The sequence below is a fragment of the Cyprinus carpio genome, chromosome A14 (genome assembly GCF_018340385.1).
Source record: "Cyprinus carpio isolate SPL01 chromosome A14, ASM1834038v1, whole genome shotgun sequence".
NCBI classification, from domain to species: Eukaryota; Metazoa; Chordata; class Actinopteri; order Cypriniformes; family Cyprinidae; genus Cyprinus; species Cyprinus carpio.
In genome coordinates this window covers 26,133,254-26,156,346 of record NC_056585.1, presented here as the reverse complement: position 1 = coordinate 26,156,346, position 23,093 = coordinate 26,133,254, and the positions used below count along the sequence as shown (strand labels likewise).

The 23,093-nt window shown below is 39.7% G+C and overlaps 1 protein-coding gene across 1 annotated transcript in view; it reads right to left on the bottom strand.

Annotated features, from left to right (window-relative positions):
* Positions 1-18,362, bottom strand: part of slit3 (slit homolog 3 (Drosophila)) — a 170,616-nt gene extending 152,254 nt beyond the window's left edge. Inside the window, exons 1-4 of the mRNA XM_042770385.1 lie at positions 17,665-18,362; positions 8,055-8,126; positions 5,202-5,273; positions 2,949-3,020 (exon numbers count right to left, since the gene is read on the bottom strand). Coding sequence (XP_042626319.1) covers positions 2,949-3,020; positions 5,202-5,273; positions 8,055-8,126; positions 17,665-17,834 — 386 coding nt within the window. The 5' untranslated portion in view covers positions 17,835-18,362. The remainder of the gene's footprint in view (positions 1-2,948; positions 3,021-5,201; positions 5,274-8,054; positions 8,127-17,664) is intronic.
* Between the last annotated feature and the right edge of the window lie 4,731 nt (positions 18,363-23,093).

Here is a 23,093-nt window from a genome sequence, read left to right as displayed (position 1 = left end):
GCAGACTTCTGGAGTCATGTTTTGAGATCCAGGCAGGAGCTGAGAGATGGTTTGTGTTTGCAAGGCTGAGAGAGCCAGACCCCCCGCCCATCTGTCGAGCCGAACTCCACCGCTTCAGGCCAACAGGAGCGGGGCAGAGCACGAGGGGAGAAAACTCAATGTGTGGGAGAGCGATTTGTTTCTGTTAAATAAAAGAAAACAACCGTTTAGAAGGAAAATAAACTTGTCATGGAAAGAACGAGAGAAACAAAAGATGTCCTTCATAATGCAAAAACTGGCAAACAAACATGTGTGCTCAGAGGGAAGGAAAAATTCCAACCTCTGCACCCAAATCAGGCAAACTCAAGATTCAATCAATTAGCGCTGTTTGGTGGTCATTTCATGCCGACTAACTGCTCGCCTCTGCCCGAATAATTGCACCCAGAAGATTAAAGAGGGAAAGTTTCAAATTGGCTGAGGGGAAGGGGACATAAGACAAGATGATGCGTTCTGCTTTCCTATTCCTCTTAATGCACCAATCACATGCAACCTGAGCTTGGGGTAATGGCAGGGGTTGGCTGGGTCTCATGGGTATCACTGACCGAAATATCCTACATTACCAGTGCAGGGGCCCGTCTCCGAACAGGAACTGAAGTTAATATAGGGGCTCATTTAGCTGCACCGTTAATAAATAGGAGCAGGCATGTTCAAGACTGCTTTCCAATTCGTCATTCGCTTTTCATTATTCGGTTTCACCGGCTAGACAGAAAGATCTAGACTTCTAAGAACAGGGCAAGGGTGGAAGAACTCCTAGAAGTCTGACCAATCCCTTGGATAAATCCCTCGCATTGAGTATGAGATGCATTTCTGAGCCCACACAGTGAAATCTGTAACTGTAACCACAGTCTTTCCAGGCTGCAGAGAGTGCTGACCACAAATGGCCTCCGGCAGTCGTTACCGCACACGTCTCTGCAGGGCTTTTCCGCCACGACCCACAGACCTGTCTTTCTTAGTCTCCATCGCCCAAAGGCCACTATCCTCTCTCTTTCCTTCATTATTCATCCACAACGTCCTCTGCTCGCATTTCATCCTCGGCCTTACTTAGCGTTAAAACATGCTTTTTACCTTTCCCTGACCCCTGTCAGCGTTTCCAGTTCTGCTGGCCATGGACAGCCCCAGCCTAGCTCCACCTAACCCTTTGCTTTCCCCAGCTGGCCGGGCTTGAGGTTTTTAATGGGAAGGTTATGGGTGAGGCCGTTCATATCGCACTAACGTCAACCAGCGTAACAAACCCTGACAAGGCAAGGTTACAAACCCTGCCATAAACTGCTCCCGCCCTGGACAATCTTCATTAGGCGTACTCCAGTTTACATTTAGAAAATGTTCAAATGAGATGGAACAGATAAACTGTACTTTAAATTTGCTGTTGGAAAAAAGAAGAACAGACATTTATAGTAAACATTTGGATTTCCGCCTCAGCCAGCTTATTCTCTCCCTGTAATAGACAAATATCAAAATACAGCTTAGATATTTATAATAGATAAATCAGCGTTTTCATGGCGTAGACAACATTGCAAAGGATGCGCATTGTACAAAATGCTCACTGGCATATATTTTGACGCGATCAACCCGAGTTCGAATCCGCCTTTTGCTGAACTCATTCTTCTCTCTTTTTCCATCACATATCTGACGAGCCTTTTTTGTCCCAATATAAAGTGGCATTCATTTAAAATATGATAGATACAATTATGAGGTGCAAATATCAGCCATTTTTTGCACTAAATATAAACAGCATCTACTATTTACACTAATTGCAAAGAAATGCTGCTATTTTTTCATATAAGTGTAAATAGAATCTAACACTATTTACACTATTTTTTCTATTGCTAATAAAATATGCTATTTGCAATTAGTGTAAATATCATCTATCACGGCCGCTGCCTTCATGAAATTAGGGATGCAAAATCACAATCTATATTATAACAGCCAATTAATGACCAGTTTTTTTTATTATTTGCATATGGTACATTATAATGTGATTCCTACATTCACTTTTAACATTTTATTTTTTATTTATTTAGACAATTTGTTATTTTAGTATCGCTATCATTATCAAACTATTTTAGAAAATAATTATCAGGTTATCAGTATCGGTTATCGGTATTGGCTTAGAAATTAGACTGTCAATTCCAATTCTAGTCCATATAATGCCATTAGTATCAAGCTAGAAAACCATGTTCTATGAGCTGCTAGCTGTAAAAACAATTTGCAGTCCCGTGTCATACTGTACATAAGTGCAAAGCAATAGTAGTAACTTGTGAATGATGAGCAAAGACACTAATGTCTAGTTATCTTTCAAACCAGGTAAACTCTTATATACAAAGCTTCAAATGCCAGTATCTGTGCCAGTCAATCCAATCTCTGTTGCTTCATGGAAATGTTTCAAAAACACAAAGCTGCTTGCAGAACTTAATGGTGCTCTAGAGTGACTCCTGTTTCACAATCAGCTTCAAATAAACACTTGTAAAGCTTAACCTTTGCTCTGCCACGGGCCTGACCTGATCACGCTAGTTATATTGACGATTGTAAATTCATAAATGAAGTATCCTATGGCTGCTAAGCCAAAAAATGTCCCTGATTCAAAGCAGAGCAGGAAAATATTCAGAATAAGAATGTTGTTTATCCAAGGAAAATATTTCCTCCAGCACACCTTCTCCTCTCCATCAAGAGAGGTCGTGTCACATAAAGCTTGGCCCGGATTCCCAGTCCTTCTAAAAGAATCACATCTGGATGGGCTGAAGGAATAACACAGAGAACATCCCTGCACTGACAGCATCCTTTAAACAGCCTTTGGGAAAGTCAAATATTTTAGCAAGATCCTTTCCAGTACAATGATCAAAATTAAAACAGTGGGATGTTTGACGGCAAGCTTTTCCAGGCACCGATATCAAAGGGAAGCGATGACTTACAGGCGGCCCAACTTGGGTGTGGATTGGAACAGCAGCTCCGGCAGGACCTGCAGCCGGTTCCGGTTCAGGCGGCTGTGAGGAAGAGAGGACAAGGGGAGGGCAAGAGTTAGCGTGGTCAAAACATCTAGAGTCAGGAGGGAAGAAACGCAATGTAAGGATGATCTTATGCAGAGTATAGATCAGTGGGTATGCGCTCAGGTTCTTAGATTATCCGAGGCAGAAAGAGAGAGTGAAAACAAGGGAAACAAAGATGGAAAGGTTGTTTGGCTAGCATAGCGACATGCAGGCATCTGAATACCTAGATGGATGAGACAACAAGTCAAACGCAAATGACATACGGATAGACCAATTCATCTCTATGATTAAAGAAACAAGCAATGTTATTATCAGGATCAGCAGCATCACGACTGGCCAATAGCAACATCCTGGGGTCAGGAGTCACAGCTGTGCTGGGGCTGATGGGAAATAAATGCACTTCCTCTGAAGATGGCCTAGGTTATCTCCAGCAGCGCTCTTTAAAGGCTATTATCACTCACATGAGCCTGGCCAGACTGACTGTGGGCTTTGGTAGGATGACCCTTATCACGGGAGTATGGGTTTTTGATGCAGGGTCACAGAGCAAACCAAAGGTATGTGGAGGAGGAACATCACTAGCGTTTTGTTTTGAGGATCTACAATGTTTGTAACTCAGTTCCTTGCTGTAGCTTCAGCTAGACTCATTCTTGAAGGAAAGAGTTGGTTTTCTCTTGCTGCGGCCTCAACTCCATACCTGAGCCTGCTTAACAACATCTTGTAATATCAATAATAACATAAATGAATCTTGTAATAGATCTTAGTCAGGGCAGTGCCATATTTAATTTTTGACAGGGATGAAAACAAAGCTACAGTGTGAGGGATATAAATTACGTGCGCTCAGTGGATTGTACAGCTGTTTAATAACATACAGACTGTTCAACTGATGAAACTTCCTTCTGAAAAAACCTTTAGTAGACAAAAACTCCATAAAACAGTTGTGAATTAAAATTGCATGATCTATCCCTCACAGCCTTGTAAATTTAAATCATCCTATTTAAATTCAATGACATCTAACCAGGTCTGTTGTGCTATATGAATCTGTGGGTCAGTGACTAGAATTCTATTAATTTATTTAAAAATACATTAAAAACCATTAGAAATTTATAAATACGATGACTTTAACCCCTGTTCTAAAGTTACACACAGGAATAAAATATATTTTATTAAAATGAAATTTTAAAAGATTTTCTTTATGGTAGACACTCTTATTTGTCATTGACCTCAGTTCAGATGCTTGATGTCAGGGTTTGAGGGATCAAGCGGAGGACTTGCCTCAAATTTGACTCTTGTTGAACCATGGTTTAAAATCTATTTTTAAGCAACGTGTAAGTCACAGAAAACATTTCTGTTCTTTCTGTTTCCATATCATTAATTCCAGAGCACTTGCTCTCATAATGGGGCCAAGCTATTAATATGTCTACTGGATTACAACAGCAACAAAAAGTCACACTCGGGTGTCAGATGGAGGGAAAGTGGCCGCATTGGCCGTCTCTCCGTCGAGAGCAGGTCATTGCATTAAATGCTGTGAAATTCTAAATACAAGTGACACAATCAGGAATGTAGATCTTAAGATCCAGATAAACCAGACGCACAAAACCACCACAGAGACAGAGGTGGTAAACAGACTTACAAACTTCAGTTCTCTGCATGATGCCTGCTGATTTTGAGTCTGTCACTAACATGTAGCGGCAGCTGGCAACAGTCTCGGTTAAACACTGACAGAAGAACCGTGCAAACATTTACAAGGAATGAAACGCACTGAGACATTCACACATAAACAAATCTAAGGATGCTAACACAGGCGAACCACAGTCCAGACATTCTTTAACCTTGTCCAGCGGCAGTAATAGCTAGCATGTTTGGTCTGACCCAATGGTCAATTTCACTTGGAAGTGTTAGGATTCTCACCAGAAAAGAGCAAATTGTTGCTCTCCAGATGTCAGGGGGCAAACGAGCACGTAAACCCGCTGGACTTGAAACGAAAGTTATGGAGGTCACCTTCAAAATCTCAAAGTTCCTTTCGCTTTTGTGAAGATGTTTTAGATTAAAACTGACAAGGTCAATGTGTTGCTCATAAACAGCTACAAATTCTTTTTTCCAAAACACACATAGAGAAACATGTGGAATATGTATCAGGACAGCATGCGAGTTCAATCATTTCTTCTATTTGATACTTACATTCTCTCAAGCTGTTTGAGATCCTGAAATGCTCCTCTTTCGATCACACTTATTTGATTGTTCTCCAGATGTCTGTGGGGGAAAAAAAGAACTTCATTATCCAATCAACTCCAGCGATTCAACTTCAAATGACATTGATTAGGTCTCTTGAATGATTGAAATGACAGTTGAAAGAGAACTAGAGGACCTCTTGACTTCGCTTTGTCACAACAGCGAATGATAAGCATACAGCCTTTCCTTATGAAAACCAGAGCAGATTTTTCTTTGATTTTATGAAGTGTTCGGTTGCCTCAGCAGACCCTCGTTCGTGTCCAGCATGCTTGTGACGACGTACCGGAGGGTATTTTCAGAGTTCTCCTCTATTCTGAAGACTTTGTCATATTTCAGGGCCCTTAAAATTTTCCAGATGCATTAAAAAGACAGCACATCTCCATGGATATTTCTTGTTTATATCTGAGTCTCTTTGAATCAGGGCAAACGCGCAGTGACACGCATAGGACGCACACAGCCACTAAATTACATTCAGCACTGGATAATACAAGCAATCCTCCAAAAAGAGAGGCAGTCCTGAAGCAAAGTGCCTCTAAAGTGGACTTCCGCTTTCTGGGGTTATGAATGATGCTTTTAAAGCAAATGTTTAGACACGCAACTGTTTTTACAGCCATAATCCATGCTTTGTCACATCATTCTGTCAGGAAGAGAGGAGACACTTGGCTAAGCCAAAGGCTTTTTTATGAATGCTGCAACTTTATGGCACAATCCAGCATGGCGAGGCCAAAAACACAAGGAATCCCACAGGACGAGCCTAAATTGATTTGTTTGTAATAATTGCATTCTTCACTGATAACAAACATATCATATAGTCTGCATCTATCATAAATCTGTGCCTGAGTAACTATCTGGCTCATTCTTACAAATGGGGGATCAACCCCTCCGTGGTTTATGTATTTACATTAAAAGTAATCCCTTTCGATCCCGACCAGATGGCTTTTGGTGTGTGCTGAAGAATAATAACGGTTCTTTTTCTTCATTTTTCAGCATCTCTCCCTCTTTCTGTTCTTTGTCTTTCTCGTCCTTATAGAAATGTTTTGATGTTTTGCATAGAAACATATGGGACACAGGCAAACACCTATGCTTTCACAGGGGCTGACAAGAAGAGTAGAAGACCTCTCAATTGAAAAGGTGAGGCAACACACATGGTATTGCTGGAACAGTCTTTGTTATTCTTGCCTTAAGCGTTAACCAAGTGCTGGTTTATATTGCAGACAGTGCTTCCCTGAGGACTTTTGAATGGGAAATATCTATGTCCCAAAGTAAGGTCAATCTTTAATTGTGATATTTAATTATTGTTTATTTATTAGGAAAAAAATATAATAATAATAATAATAATTACTTTAAAACAAAAGTGATCAGTGCTTATGAATGTTTAAAAAACGTGTCAATCAAAAGTCACATGGTGCAACCAAAATTCAGACACATGCAGGAGAAAAAATAAATAGGAAATGATATCAGAGGACCCATGCAGACCCTCATAATTGTGCGTCAAAGTCATGTTATGGCTATGTTATGACAAGGCAATATTAGTTCCGGTTGTAAAATGTCAATTGGTGTAACTCTCCAAACACTTTTTTATATTTATGAATTAATAATGCTGATTTTTTTAGGAATAAATTACATTGCAGATGGCACTTCTCTGAGGACTTTTGGGTGAAAAAGTCCTTGTCCCAAGATTATCCCAAACGTTTGTCCCAATTAATTAATTATTATTCATGAATTATTATTAATCCTAATTAATTTATTTCTTAGCAAACATATTTCCATAAAATAATAATAATAATATTTGTTTGAAAAACATTTGTCTGCCAGTCGAAGTCATGTGTTGCAACAAACATGCAGAAAAGAAATAAAACAGGAAGTGATTTCATAGAGAGAACCCCATGCAGAGCCTCATAACTGTATCTTAAAGTCATTAAAAGTTCAGGTTGTAAGATGTCATATGATGTAATATGTCATCTGAACCTACATTTAAAATCTTTTTTGAAACTAATAAATTACAGTGCAGCTTACGCTTCTTTTTAGCGTGGGAAAATCTATGTTTCAGAGTGAAGTGCATGCGTGGGAAAATGCATAGGTGTGATTGGATGCTTGTCCTGAGCTATCAGACGGAGGAGATCATGGCACAAGCCTTCCAGAGAGATAAGGGGTGCTGAGGCTGTTCACAGGGCCAAGTGGGAGGCTGCTTTTGATGCACACCAAGACCATTAATCATAAACCACCTTAAACTGCCTCGGTGCAGCCCGCCAGCCACTGCCTCTGCTTACGACTGCTCTCTTGGGCGTTTATTTTACTCCTCTTTTTCACTTGTTTATTTTTATCTTCATTCCACTCTCTTTACTGGCTCTCATTCAGGAAGAAAACAGCACGGAGAAATACATGATTACAGTCATTAAGCTGAAAGAACACTTTCTCCAGAGAAGCCCAACTTGTTAGATCCCCACTGCCCTGCACCTCTCCGAGCAACTGTCGGTCATTTACAGTATTTACTCTAAAGGTTCAAGTTTCTGGAATGGAATATATTGTTACATATTCAAACTTAAGAACAAGTTTGAAGATTGACTGCATCTAAGGCGATGACTTCATGCGAGGTTCAGTCACAGGGTCATGTTAAATGTGTCGGATTTACTCAGCTTAAATGTCAGTTTGTTTTATTATGACTTATGCCTTAATCCTCCCGGCTTTCAGCCTCAAACCCTTTGATGGCTTTGACTGTAAAGACAACGCGGAAGAGGAGGGGAATTGGGAGTTAAAGGAAGGATTAACTGTAAGAGTGAGAGATACAGAGTGACATCTTACAGCACGCGCAGGTTCTTGAGGCCAGAGAAGTCCACTTTGGTGATCCGGGTGATGTTATTCCGGTCCAGATCCCTGGAGAGAAAAAAAAGGGAGAGGGATTGAGAAAAAAGTTAAAAGCTTTTCATTTCACTTATGCTTTCAAACATGATTTTTCAAGTCTCAGCTCACAGCAGAGTCAGTAAACAGAGAATTTAAATTCAGAGGCTCCCTGGCAGTGCCTCGATGGCCCCGACTCGCACCAGATGCCCGCGGGGCAACGCTGTTCAAAGCTGGCGTCTGCCAGGGAACATTAGTGCCATGCTGTGGAATACTGAGTCTGAGAGGCCGACTTTGCCTCGCATTCACTAGAGGCGACTCACTTTCAGCATGCTGCTATTGAGTTGCCTCGACTCTAAACGTTCCCATACACACTCTCATGCACGGCTCAGGGTCACGTTAGTGATGTGATTTACACCATAAATGTTGTTTACTATGCTTAAATAGTGTTCAGAAAAGCTGATATTTCAGGCTGGTCTGGCCAATGCGCATGTGCAGTCCTAAGCTCGCATCTCAGGACACTAACTGTTTCTATCATGGACTGTAAATAAAGATGGACGATGTGTCTCCACTTTCCTCCACGTTAGAAAAGTGATGCCAAAATATCCCAGTATGGCCGCTGTCATCTTGTGCCAATAACGTCATTTGGAGCCAGAGTCTGCATGGTAGGGATTCATTTGGAGCCCGAGTCTGCACAGTAGTGATTAATTTGGAGCCTGAGTCTGTACAGTAGTGATTCGTTTGGAGTCAGAGTCTGCACGGTAGTGATTCGTTTGGAGTCAGAGTCTGCACGGTAGTGATTCATTTGGAGAAAGAGTATGCGCAGTAGTGATTCATTTGGAGTCAGAGTCTTCGCGGTAATTATTCATTTGCAGCCCAATTCTGCACAGTTCTGATTCATTTGGAGCTTGAGTCTGCACGGTAGTGATTCTTATGGAGCCTGAATCTGCACAGTAGTGATTCTTATGGAGCCTGAATCTGCACAGTAGAGATTAGTTTAGAGCCGGAGTCTGCACAGTAGAGAATCGTTTGGAGACTGAGTCTGCGCGGTAATGATCATGAGCTGGAGCCGCAGTATCAAAGTCCCACCCAAACTCCTGCAGACCCTATCACAAGCTCACAACCATGATCCCACACCCCGTTTTTATAGCATCAAATAACTAATTAAAAGCTAACTTTTTAGAAAACCTTAAACACTTGAACATACATCAGCGCGATAAGAGCTGCCTAAAATGAAAGAGACCACCTTTGGGAAAAAATTTATTTGAAGTGTAAGTTGATTTTTTATTTTGGCTTACGTCCCATTTGTTTAAATGAAAAGGGCAGGGTTTATGCTGAAGCCAGCCACCAGATGGCGATCTAAATATTTTGGCTTCGCTTTTTATGATGTGTACGACACACTTGGTTTCATTGTAAATAACGATTGCAGCGATTGGTTATCACAACTTTAAATTTAACAACAAAATAAGTAATAATGTGTTCTTTCATGCTTGATTTAAAATTATAAGTTTAGTTAACTTTAGTGTAGTTAAGTTGGATACATAGGTCATCTCAACACATTATAAGTTGTTATAACTAACTACAGCAACATTTTTCACAGTGCAATCGGAGCTAAAGTGACACCATTGCCTCTTTTATTTTGAAGGTGGGACTATTCCGCATTAAGTCTAAAGTCTTTGTCTGGCTCTGTTTTTTTCTTCTTCTTCTTTCTTTTCCATACAAAAATAAGACAGCTAAAGGCTCAAAAATGTCTGAGAAATGATATTTCGTTCTGCATGTAAGCAAAGCGAATAAGAAGATGAGAATTAACTGCTTGAGAAAGACAGACTGCATGGAAACATTTGTGTTTGGAAAACATCTCCTCTTGCATCTGAATGAATTATATATTACCAAACTAAGTATTTTTCCACTCTAGTCAATACTTTATCCTTTTCCCAGACTGTTTTATCAGTTGTTTCAAGCGTGTCTCAAATTGTATACATTCACCGAAATGAGTATACATGCCAATCGACTTCCTCTGTGGGCGCTGTTTACTGGAGCCCCGCCACACTGAAAAGATTAACGTTGAGAAATATACAGTGACATATAATGACACACGCATACACATACGCACTAACATCGGGCTGTCTCAGTGTGTTTCTCATAATATACATAAACATTTATAAATCTGATTTAAAGGCATATTGGATTTCAAAAGACTTCTCCAGAACCACAAAACGCACATCAAGCAGACTAATATGAGCCATATAGGAAACATATTACAGGGGACAGGCCATTTACAGACCCTGCATTCCATAACATGATTCTCTCCCAGACGTCAACTGCGTTTCAAAACCAAGGCAGCATTACTGTGTGTAGAAAGATAACGCTGTCTATCTGGTTTTGAGAAATAGCCATTATCTGCTATGAAAACCAACAATGACAGCATCTTTCACACCCACTTTTTGGCATACAGATGAAGAAAAATGTGAATTACCTGAATCAACAAAAATTTTAAACAAAATATTCCCAAAAAACTGGCCTAGGGTTGTCTGAACAACTGCTGATTAAGCATGTTATGAGTTTGAGAGCTCTCCCCATGCATTGCAGCATGAATAAATTAAGTCTCTTATTGTTGTTATTATTTTTAATTACTGTTATTATGACTTTACTTTTTGCTGACTTCTTTATGGTGTTGTTTTTGTTATTGTTTTTATCGTCACTTATTGGTTGTGTGGTAATGTAAGGACCTTATTTCACTTAAAAGTGTTTGTTGATTGTCACTGTTATTGAGAAACACTATTGTTCAGAAGTTCTTTTGTTTTTTAAAGCAATGATGCATTAAATTGATCAAAAGTCACAGTAAACACAATTTTAATGGAAAAAAAGATTTATATTTTAAATAGAAGCTGTTTGTTTGAACTTTATATTAAAAAAATCCTGAAAAAGGTGTTTGGTTTCCACAAAAAAATATTAAGTAGCACAACTGTTTTCATCATTATAGTAATAAAAAAAGTTTCTCAAGCAGCAAATCAGCATATTAAAAAAATTTTCTGAAGGATCATGTGACACTGAAGACTGGAGTAATGATGCTGAAAATTCAGCTTTGAATAACTAAAATATTAATAATATTATAGAAATTAGTTATTTTTAATGGTACTAATCATTTTAAAATATTACAGTTTTTACTTTTCATTTCATTTTGATGAAAAAAATGCATCTTTGGTGAGCATAAGAGACTTCATCAGTGTGCTTTAAGCAGTCAACAGCCTTTATGAAGCTTGAAAGTTTCAGTTCCAGTTACTTGCGATTGCATTAAAAGAAAATGACCAGTACAAAATTTCTCCTGCATTGAACTCAAAAATCTTAATGCATCATCATGTTCCCTTGATCTTTTAACTTCTCCACAATTCTATATAAGCACAGTGCTCCCACAAATTCTCCCTTTTTTGTCTCTCCACGTCAGTCTCTTTCCGTTTTCACATGCCCTAATCTCCCAGTAGTTCTCTCTTCTATAGTTTTCTCATCTTGTATCCTCTCACCTGCTTGCAAAGTAATCCCACTAATAACACTGCACATTTCCTCTCTCTCTCTCTATCTCTATCCGTCACTTCAGTCCTCGCCGTGTCAGTTTTTTACAGGATGTGTTAATAGCCCGGGGAGCTAACTAAGTCCTGCTTCCTCTAGAAACTCAATCAAACCTCCGGTCACACTGACAAGGTGGAGTTCACAGATATGGCAGCCCCCTACTGGCTATTGTTTGTTTTAATTTGTTGAGGGGATAAGGTGCCCATTCAAACGGCAGGTGTTCCATACTAACAATGGAGCCCACCACGCCCACGCACACCGTTAGACCACTCAACCTGACTCATCCAGGTCATAAGCCAGCAGAATACTCTAGTAAAATGTGCTTCTCAGGACGGCACCGGACAAAGAGAAGAATCTTTGCGATTTTGGCCTGAGGATATTTTGACTGCGTCGTGCCACAATTGGAACACGGCAGGCGACTGAGGTGCCCTAAGACCTCAAAGCTGAGTGAGAAAAATGTGCATGAAAACAAGAGTTGCTTTTTCTGTTCCCATACGATACCTCTCAATGCATTTCCTGTCGTAATCTTCTGTTATTTTCCTCAAAGCCACGCTAGTCTAGTCCTCAGAAGCTGATAGGTATGCTCCATTTCCTCTTGAAAGCTTCTCATCGCTGTTTGGAATCTTAAATGAGTTCTTCCTTTGGTTTGGACGCCTTAGATGGCTGTTTTTTATTAATTGTGTCCAACACATTAATATTCTCCTCATAAGATGCACAAGATAGTATCAGGACATGTAGACACATCAATTAGAATACATTTCGTTCTCATATCTATTGATCAATTACAACTAAACACCTTTGATATAAGTACAGATAAAGTACAACATGAGCTTATCCTTGTCCTGTGCATTTAAATTAACAGGTTCCCTGTCATAACTGTCAATGTGATTTCTGCCACCTATTATCTCTTAATTAAATGACTGTATTAATTATCATTTCTCCTTCACTGAGTTAATTCACTGAGGCATCCGTATGCCACTGAAAATTATAAAGCAGATGCTAAATGCAAGACACAGATAGGGATATTTTAATAACTTTAATGTGAACAGGGTGCAATTATTTTGTGCATTACAAACGGGTAGATTCATCATTGCGTTCTCCTCACTCTCCCATAACAGAGCTCTTTACTTTTCCCAGTTTTCTGGAAGTTCGCCGCCGAAATGGTTGTTAATTTGCACTTGTGCGAGATCAGATTTGGGGGGGTGGGGGTATTACCACTCTTTCATCTCCCATGGGCCATGCAGCCATGTGGCTACCACACATCTCCGGACACATGCAGAATTCCTGAGGTGTACCTCCCAACATATTACTACCACCTCAAAAGCTCGTAACAAACCCATATTCCCTGAAATCGTCACAGGGCTCCATACACATTCATTTTTACCGCCAAAACTCTGCATGTTAGTAGCCAAAACCACAAAAATGCAATCTTATATTTTTGATTACCTGGCATGGCTGGTGATGACTGCTTATTGTCTTTGGTAAATGCTTTTTTGTGATTAAAACAAAATACCGTCTGCTTTAACTGTTAGAACAGATTGGATTGGAGTTGGATAAGTTTGGCTTTGCATGAGGATAAAGGCCAACTCATCACTGGAGTTTCGGGATGAAGGCAGTGAAAATGAAGCAGCCAGTGCATCTTTGAGTTCCTCTTCATTGTTTATGAGCAATGTTGGCATTTTCCATCTCAGGGAGGATTTCATTTAGTAAATATTTTCATTACGGCCATGTCTGGATCCGAAGGACGCTGACTTCACACTAAGCAGAGCGGACAAAAATGAATTATTTCTTATTTCTTTTACCCTCTGGATGGTTTATTTTCGAACCCTGCCAGCTAATAGAGCAGACAGCCTGGTGTTCTTGCACAGTATATGACTTCTTAAATTACTGGAGTAACGCTTGGCTGAGAGGTGACAAGGGCATCTTCAACATGTCTGTGTGAAAGTCAATATGACAGCCAGGCTACAAAAGGCTCATCAATAACACAAGTCTCATTTTGGACTCCGGGGTTTAACCAAGGATACCCTCCCACCAACTTTCCGTAGATGTCATTACCAGGAAGAACAGTCAAAAAAAATGAGTGTCCCGGCTGACCATATCGATCAACAGCCTCTGTACCAGGCCACCATGGGTTTATTTATTTGGCTTTGTGGAGCTCTGTTTCCACTGAGTTTCCTGTATAAAAAAAAGATTGTTTTTTCTTGTATTGTAACTTACGTTTGGCAGGGGAGTGTTTACTTTGAAGTCATTATAGGCTAAAATTTTAGTCAAGCTACAGTTTGAAAAGTTAGTTAGCTACTACGAGCCACAAATGAAATGTATAGCGAACAACTTTTAATATGTAAGAAGACCATATCTTTTTTTTAAATATTTCAGATAATATGACCTGAAGTGTTAAATGACAGTTATACGTACATGAAAACTAAATAATACAAACAATAAAACTAGAAAAATCTTCAATTATACATATGGGTATATAATGAGCAGCAGCATTTAACTAAACAGGACGTAAAATGTTGTGTAAGGACAACAGCAAATAATTTTTAAACATTAACATGAACCATCTGAACAAAATGATTGACTAAATGAATCAAACACCCCAAAACAAAAAACAGAGAACAGTTAAAGAGCACATTTTCAAATGGCTGCAAAATACAGTGTAACAAAAACACAGATGCACATCACTATTTGACTTCTGAAAAAAATCACTTACTAGCATAACTCCCCAACACTTCATTAGAGTCCTCTTTCTTTCTGCCTACTGAAAACCTAGCAAAACCCTCATCAAATCATTCAGAAACACTGGTTTGAATCTTTTGTTTAGCTGCAACCACGTGTTTGAGTCTGTGATACTTACATCACAGTAACGAAATCATAAAACCACACACAGTTTTATTCATATTTGTTAGCTTAGGATAAACACGGTCACTTCTAGCTACACTCAACCACAACTAACAAGATGTACTGATGAGAATAACGAAGCTCTTCATGTGTTGCTCTGGTGACAAAGCCCACAAAACAAGAGCCCTCGTAAATATAAAACGGACTGGAGGCGTGCACATTATCGAACCCAGCCTTCCATTAAAGTATAACACAAGCTTGGAGGATTCACAGACTTCTGGGTCCCTAACATTCAGAGTGACCTCTTCGAGACTTTTGTGACGAAAGGTCTGCTGGCTTCCAGACTCACCAAAGACAGCTCTAAGCTTTGATGTACTGCCTGAAATGAGGCACATTAAATGTTTTCCGTGCATGAAAACAATTTTTTTCTAAAGTTGGGTGGCAAATATTTCCCTGAAATCTTTGCCCACAAGCAGTGCCAGCAGCTGTCTGGCAGACTGCAGTGTGTGAACGCTCACCGAGCGAGAGACTTCACATATGCTCCTCATATGCCCACTGAGGTCAGCAGGGCACCGGAGACCACAAACCCACCTCCTGATTCGCTCCAACACCAACACAACAAACACACACACTATCCCGCTGACTGACTCTTTGCAAAAATAAAAAACTGACATGCAGCATAAGCAAATGCTGACAAACGGATATGCAATCAAGGGCGGAGCTTCCAGTTGGGAAAGCAGGAGTTGGCGGTTTCACACCGAAACTTCATTAAGACACCCAGAGTGTGATGAGAGGAAGGGAATGCTGCCATTCTCTCTCCTGATCCAGCAGACCAAACATGCTACATCAGCCACAAAGTGCCACATTGTTCCTGAAGTGTTAACTGCGAGAGGTCCTTAGACTCCGGCGGAGAGAATTTGCTATTAAATGCTACAAAGTGTGTGCGTAACTGGTGCAAATTAGAGCGAGGGAGATGAAAGAGTGAGAGAGAGCGTGTGTGAGTGACTGAAAAGGGATATTACAGTTGCGACAGGAGCTACTAATGAGCACAAAATCATATGAGCTGTCAAAGAAAGAAAAGCCTTTCAAATAAATGCACATTTATTAGAGGGAAATGTGCCTGAACTCTTGAATTGTGGGTAACTAGGCCTTGCTTAGGGCAGAGGTGCAGTCATTACAGTTAAATCAACACTCCAGGGTGCTCTGGGAAACCTGTTGGCGTGTTAATCGTACCCAGGAGACGTGGAGACGGGTGCTTCTGGACTTTGAGCAGTCTTGAAAACTGCTAATTTACAGATGCTGTAGCTTGGTGCAAAACATTAGATGAATTGCTTGGTATTTAATGAATAAAATCAGTTATAAGAATACGCAAAGTTAACCAAATAATTTGCACACCATGAAAGACTTGCATCTGTCTCTAGTTTCAGCAAGACTAAACCTAACATGGTATATTTTAAAACAAATCCAATACACCGAGGGTCTTGACACTTATTTATTTTTCTCTCCACATGAAAAATTCCACTAAAAAGCCCTTCAGGGGTTAAAGGTTGGAAGGTTTAACCAGACCTTTGGCCACTGAACAGACTGGAAGCCGTTCCTATCAGATCCCCCCCAAAAATAAATGATATTATACCAGATGGTTGTGATACTTAATGAACTGCCATGGCTTTTCACGATAGAAGTGCCGCAGGTGGAAACAAGGAAATTAAGGATATATTTACAGTGAAATTCGTCAGTGGTTGGAAGTAATCTAAACATGTAAGAGAGTCGGTCTTAAGCTGCAGTGCGCCCCTCAACGGACTTGCGGTTCCCCAGCTAATACAGCCAAGGTACATACACACACTCACACCATATGTCCATTAATCAAGTTAATGTTTGTGTAAACTCATACTGGATGACAGAATCAGATGCAATGCTGTTCAACATTCAGATGTGGACACAATATCTCAAGCCTCATTTAGAACATTCTGTATATAATCAATGAAACGTGATGTTTCTCAACTCCAAACTCTTCAAACTTTCAATACAAAACTCAACAAAAACACTTCATGCATTAGACATGGAATTCATAGTAAGTTTAAAGAAAACTTAAAACGTGAAGTACTTAAATTGATTTATATCCTCTACAGAATAACATGACACTGAGCATATCCCATACTGATTTTAAAATAAATGTTTTTTTCTTAACCTCTGCTTTAAATCTATATTTCACTCTTAGAACTAAACTGACCTGCTTTAACAACTCCAGTAATAATGTTTAAAGAGGAAACCTGATCAACTGAGCAAAGGTAACAAAAGGAATCATGTAATTTTGTTCTATCAACTTAACAAATCTCATTAAGAAAAACTATAGTAATATTTTACAATAGTGCATATACTACACAAAATACTATTATTAAATTAAACTCATTTATTCCCACTGGTAACATTTATGACCTGCATTCACCTAATGATCTGATGAGTTACTGATGTGAAGTGAGTTGTGCAACTATAAATGGAGTTTAGACTGTCTTGATTTCATGTGAACATTTTTTACATAGCTGGTGTAAAATGCCACATGATCCAAGCTGATTAATTCCAGTTTGTCCATTTAAGACATGATGTCTTTTAAAGAGCTTATTATTGATGCATTCTTAAATCTGCTCTCTCTCAGTATATGTAGACAAGAGGGAAACCCAGAAAATAATTTTGTTGGTTTAATTCAAATGATAAAATTATAGATTTCAAAGTATAATTACAAGTAAAATAAATGCATTGCTTTTCAGCACAGTTGCTTGTTCAGTATATATTATAAAATAGTTACATCTTTTATATTTTTAGTACTTTTTATACTTTTTAGTAAAAGGCATCCAGCTTGACTGGTATCCAAGGAGTAAAATAGGTTTACTTAGCTTCAAAACTTGCGATTATTATTATTATTCTTTTTAAATAAATTAATACTTAAGTGTTCTATAACAGTAGTACCATTCAATACGTGTAACATGGACACTATGTAACAAGTGAATAACAGCTGTAAAAAGATGGGGGAAAAACTTTCTCTTCATATCCTTCTCACAGTAGGTTACATGAAATCGCGGCGCGGCGGTGCCACTGTGTGTGAACAGAGGTACGCGCCGCTGTCATTATATTATTGGTGTACAAATAACGCGATAATAGGCGTACTCACAGTCTCTCGGCATTCCTCGGGATTCCCCTGGGCACCGTCCTGAAGCCTTGACCCTGACAATCCACATGAGAGCCCGAACAACTGCACTTATGCGGGCATCCATTCACAGCACAGCACAGGAGCCCGCACAGCACAGCCACTGTCCCCCAATACTTCACCCACCGCATCATAAATCCTCTGAGGCTGAGAGCAGCCCGATAACAATAGAAAAAAATATTTAAAAACAACAAAATAAACTAATGCGCAGGCTATTGAAAAACAAAAAATGTATCCGCGTCTTGTTACATCCAGCAAATTAAATCCCGCGCGCAAAAAAAAAAAAAAAAAAAAAAAATACTACAGGTAGGACGAGGGGGAAAACTTAACGATGAGCTACAACACCAGCATAAAATAGTTCCAACTTTGAAAACTTTTCGAAATGCATCAGAAAAAGCTTTGCTCATTCAAACGCGAAGTTGCATCTGTCTCTCCACACCACTGAAACATACAGATGCGCATTAAAAGTTAGAAAAGCACATCGCTAACTAGTGGAAAAAAACGCCCTTTAAAAGTCTGCAAAATCATTCAAAACGTCCACAACGATTCCTTCTCATTCTTCACCAATTCCGCTTTTTTTTTTTTAGGTCCAGCATGCAAATCCTCATTGATAGTGATTGAGAAACTTCAGCGGAGCTCGTACCTATTGGATTTCCAGCCCCCAAACTCTGCGCTCCACACTCCTACTGGCCAATCTGCGTGATGTCATTCAGGGATATTTGGGGTCTCGACTCGAGAAGTTGTTGGGACAGCTTCAAATAACTCTGCCCGCACCAAATGCTCGTTAACTTTGAGGAACGAACACTAAGTTATGAATTAGAAACCGCAGCGCGAAACGAAGACACTTGTGCCATTTAGATTTTTTGAAACGCCAAATTAGAAATAGTAATAAAAAAAATTATATTGTAAGCCTATATTCACCACCAAGAAAGGTTTGTGGGGAGCACGGTGACAAAAAAACAAAACAAAAACACCTACAAATAAATAGCTAAATACATAATCAATTAATTTACATTTATGCATATATAGCAGACGCTTTAATCCAAAGCGACTTACAGTGCATTCAGGCTATACTTTTATTTTTTATTTATTTTTTTATTTCTAACTGAGAAAGCATAGTTCTTACTAAAGTTTAGTTATGTTATCCACTATTAACAGTTAAATCAACAGAGACAGCACCAAACTATTGCAAAATATTAAAAGTATATGGTGATTCATGAATGCAATATGTTTAATAGCCTAACTATATCAAGCAGTGAATCAGATACTGCAGAAATATCTCAAGCAATTTATCTATTTTTGCAGATACTTTGAGTCATGTCTCTCTTGAAATAGTTTCACAGGATTGTTTTTCTTTTTTCATGATTTTTGGTCCACACTTTGCTGTCTTAGTGCCCCCATCTGGTGAGAAACTTCATCTAACTAAATCCAAATTCCTTCCTCACTATGAGAAACCACTGGTTTCCCTATATTAGTAGTTTAGAATGGTTATGGAAGTTTAATTATTTTCTGCTATGGGTTTGTAATTAATTCCAGATACGTTTCTTTGCATATCCACGTGAAATATTCAGCTTGCAGTCCTTATATGCAAGATATTAATAATAATAATTATAAAGTACTGGAAGTCAAGTTAAAGGCATTAAATAGTCTGACAGAGCAAGTAACTTTTAAAAACAGATTAAAGAGTAGTGCTACACAGAAAGTATTAACTCCAGTCAGTAAAACATAACAGATGTCTAGATAGGTTAAAGCTTCACTCAATAATTTAAACATTTAAATGCTGAGTCCAGATCCTTAAAGAGCAGCATAGAATCCTTGTTTAACACACTGAATAAATTGAATCAACTCCCATATGCCAGATTCATTTACTCACATTATTCCTCCTGAAACCAAAGCGAGGGGCATTAAGCGTCTGCTGAAGGCTGCAGGTATATGTGTGAAGTTAAGCTGCAAAACATGTGCTTTACACTTCCTTTAATGCACACACACATGGCCGCGAGTCCATAAATCTGTGATTTGTGTCAATAAGTGTGATGTGCCAGATTTACAGACTGCTTTATTCTATTCACTTGTTCACGTCAGGAGTGAGGAATGTCCGGAGAGCTTCCACCTGTGGAACGCTGTGGAGAATGAGCGTGATAGGAGAGCAATACTCAACATGTGTCTGAGCTGTCTATCAGCTTCTCCAAGGTCAGACTTTCATGTTAAAAACTCTTACCCACGGAGTGACCCTCAAACAGGCATGTTGCACACTTAAGCACGATCAGGCTATATGGCAGCAGAAGCATTTCTGTCTTAAACACTCAAATGTATGTCTTTATTAAGGAAGAGTGTCATTTTCATTTTAATCCTCTGCGGTCGTTAGCAAGGAACTGGACTGCAGGCAGGATGCTTGTGTGCTTTGAGAGGTTGAGAAAAATAACAGCTGCCCTTGTTTTCAAAAAAGCAAACACAGTCATAATTTGTTTAAAAGCCGAGTACATGACATTACAAATAAGACAAATTGAACTAGAAAATAAATTGTGACTTATCTTTTAATCATAACTTGGCTGTTCTGAAAAAAAAAAAAAGTTGAAATAAGTTAAAAGGTTAGTCATCAAATTGCACTATGCACTATGCATGTCAAAACATAGGATCTTATCTGTAAAATGATACAAGTTTTGTGAGTTAAGGCTGGACAGTTGACATTAAACTGACCGTTCCATTTTATGTATTGCACCCAATGGAAAGCGAGTGGCCAGATTATGGAAAATCTTGGCATGGATGGTGTAGACCAGCACTTCTGGCTGGGAAGGGAAAGGGCTAGCCAAAGACCTGTCTGAGGAAAAAAGCCATTAGCATACCATGAGACATGAGACTGCTTTTAAATGGAACACTTGAACATAAAAAGAAATCCAAACTTTTCAGCAATTACGTAAATATCTCAGCCTATCCGTTTGCCGTTAAGGGGAAGGTATGCCATATATAGATTTTCCCTTACTCCATATATTCCCTTTCTTTGTCAGATTGTATGCATTTTAAATTGTCATTCTGCTCTGTAGCTTTGTAACCGAGAAGAGCAGGGAAGGATTTCTCATCTTCCTGGGTGGAAATTTCCTTCCTTTAGCTAACACAGAACTGAGAAAAACAGTCAAACATTTAATTACACAGCAAAATTTACTTTATGGCTCATAGATTTCCACTTTTGTCCCATTTGTATCCCAGCCAACCGCTGTTAACCCACATTATGGATATTCATTCTTTCCCACAAGCAAACGGAACATGAATGGGAAGTTGCTTATTTCTCTCAGGCATCAGTTTGCCTTGTTGTCTGGCACCTCTGTGAACTGCTGCTGGGTGATAATTGGAAAGACAGCCTCCCTCTGTAGCATCCTGCTGTCTGCACAGTGGCCACTTCAACCAGAGGCCCAAGCTTCCTGTGTGCGAGTCTCCAGAGCCAACTCTGCGTGTGCCCATGAGGCAGCAAGACCTCAGCTGCTGCTGCCACACAGAACTGCTAATTACATGCACATTGTCCTAGCTTGTACGAACAGGGGCGGGCAGGAGGCGGAGAAAGGAGAGTATTGGGAGGTGGAGAGTTGTGACAGGGGCCTGCCAGGAACAACAGCCTGGGGTCCCTCGGACACTCATGCTGTCAGGGCCTGGGCCCTATAATTTCCAGACAGCCAGAAATGCTCAGCTCAAGCTGTGTGCTAATCCACCGAACGGTAAAAGAGCTTTAGCAGTGTATACGCTCTATTTGATTCTTGTCCTTCAGTTTTAGCAAACAAACACATGGGGAAAAACTATGGCCAAATGTTGCCACAATCTTGTAGAATGGTTTGCTTGTAATTCTACAAGCTCACATTCCATGGGAACTGCTAAAGCCCTGCAGACATCATTGCTTATGCCAAACCTGAGGTGTTTTTTTTTTGTTTTTTTACTGAGTTGATCTTTGACCTGGCTCTGATGTCAGAATTTGAAACATTTGATGTTGAACCCTGGGACGCAAGCATTCCTACAGAATTTCTCACTCACTCCTTTTCAATTACTCACGGCAGGCAGGCAAAAGAATGTTTAAAATGATGTGCTTCCTACGTAATGCTGCTCAATGTGGACAGGAACAATGGGAATGAAACTGAATGGAGAAACTCCAACAAAAACAACAACATCCAAGCTTTTTCTTTCCAGTTGTAGGAAGTGCACAATTAGTTGGGCTCAGTGCTACAATCAGAAAGGTTTTGTAATGTGGAAGTGGTTAATATGGTTGATCTTTTTTTAGAGGATGTGATGAGGACTGGATGGGTGGGAGGTGGGATCTATCTGGTGCCCTTCCGCTCCTCGTGCCTCTATCAGGATTAGCCTATAAACAGTTCCATATGTGGGGCTAACCCTGACGCTACAATGTAAGACTTTTTCCACCGGTATGACTGGAAGATTGATGATCCAATTTACTAGGGAGTTATCATGGACCCAAATACTCAAAAGAACTAAGAAGAGCAGCCAGCTGTTGGCTCTTCTGCCTCAATTTTTCCTTCGACCGGAATTTCATCTGCATACGGGGAGATGGAGAAGTAATGTTCGTGTGGTCAGATGCAAGTCTCTCAGTGCAGTTGATAAACTTTACACTCCTCCCATGACTGTTCCCAGAGACTCACTCAGGGGCTAGACGAATATCCATGCAAGGGAATAAGGTTTTTGTGAAGGGATGATTATAGGTTACTTGCGTAGAGGTCTTAGCAAGAGTCTAATGTTCTCGCTCATCTCAGCATCCTTTAATCTAATCAAACAAGAAACCAAAACAACACCCCACAATACACAAATCAAATTTTCACATTGACATCTCCAACTGTGACCTCACAGGCAGTCTCAAACATACTGCAAAGCCGTCACTCATTATTAAGATTCTCCCTGACCAAACGGTCCTGCCCGGACTACATTTGTGGTTCAGTAATAAACTGTAATTAACACCAATCTCTGAGATCAGCATCCTGATTGAGTCCAGCATATGCAGGCCACATGCACTGACCTCTGCCTCTTTCAGTCTGCTGCTCAAGAGTTGTTTACATAGTGACGTTCTACTAGCATTCATCAGACTCTCTGTAGGGAGGCTTTAAGAAATTTTGGACTGAACTTGTACTTTTTAGCCAGGAGCAACTGTTAGCGATTGGCCATTGGAGAGCTATTTGTAGACATCACAGCCAGGCCTATAGACACTGCAGCCTTCGGTCTTCATGGGACTGCGGTTGACAGCGCTGACCTTATGCTGGCCAGCATCCATCTCACACAGCACTGTGATTGCCTGGTCTGTTTTTTATTCTCTTCTGAAATTCTGTCTGACCAGAAATTGTTATTAATTATAAAATCTTTGCAAAGTCTATCACTTTCCTGCTTGGCTGACCACATGGTTTCCC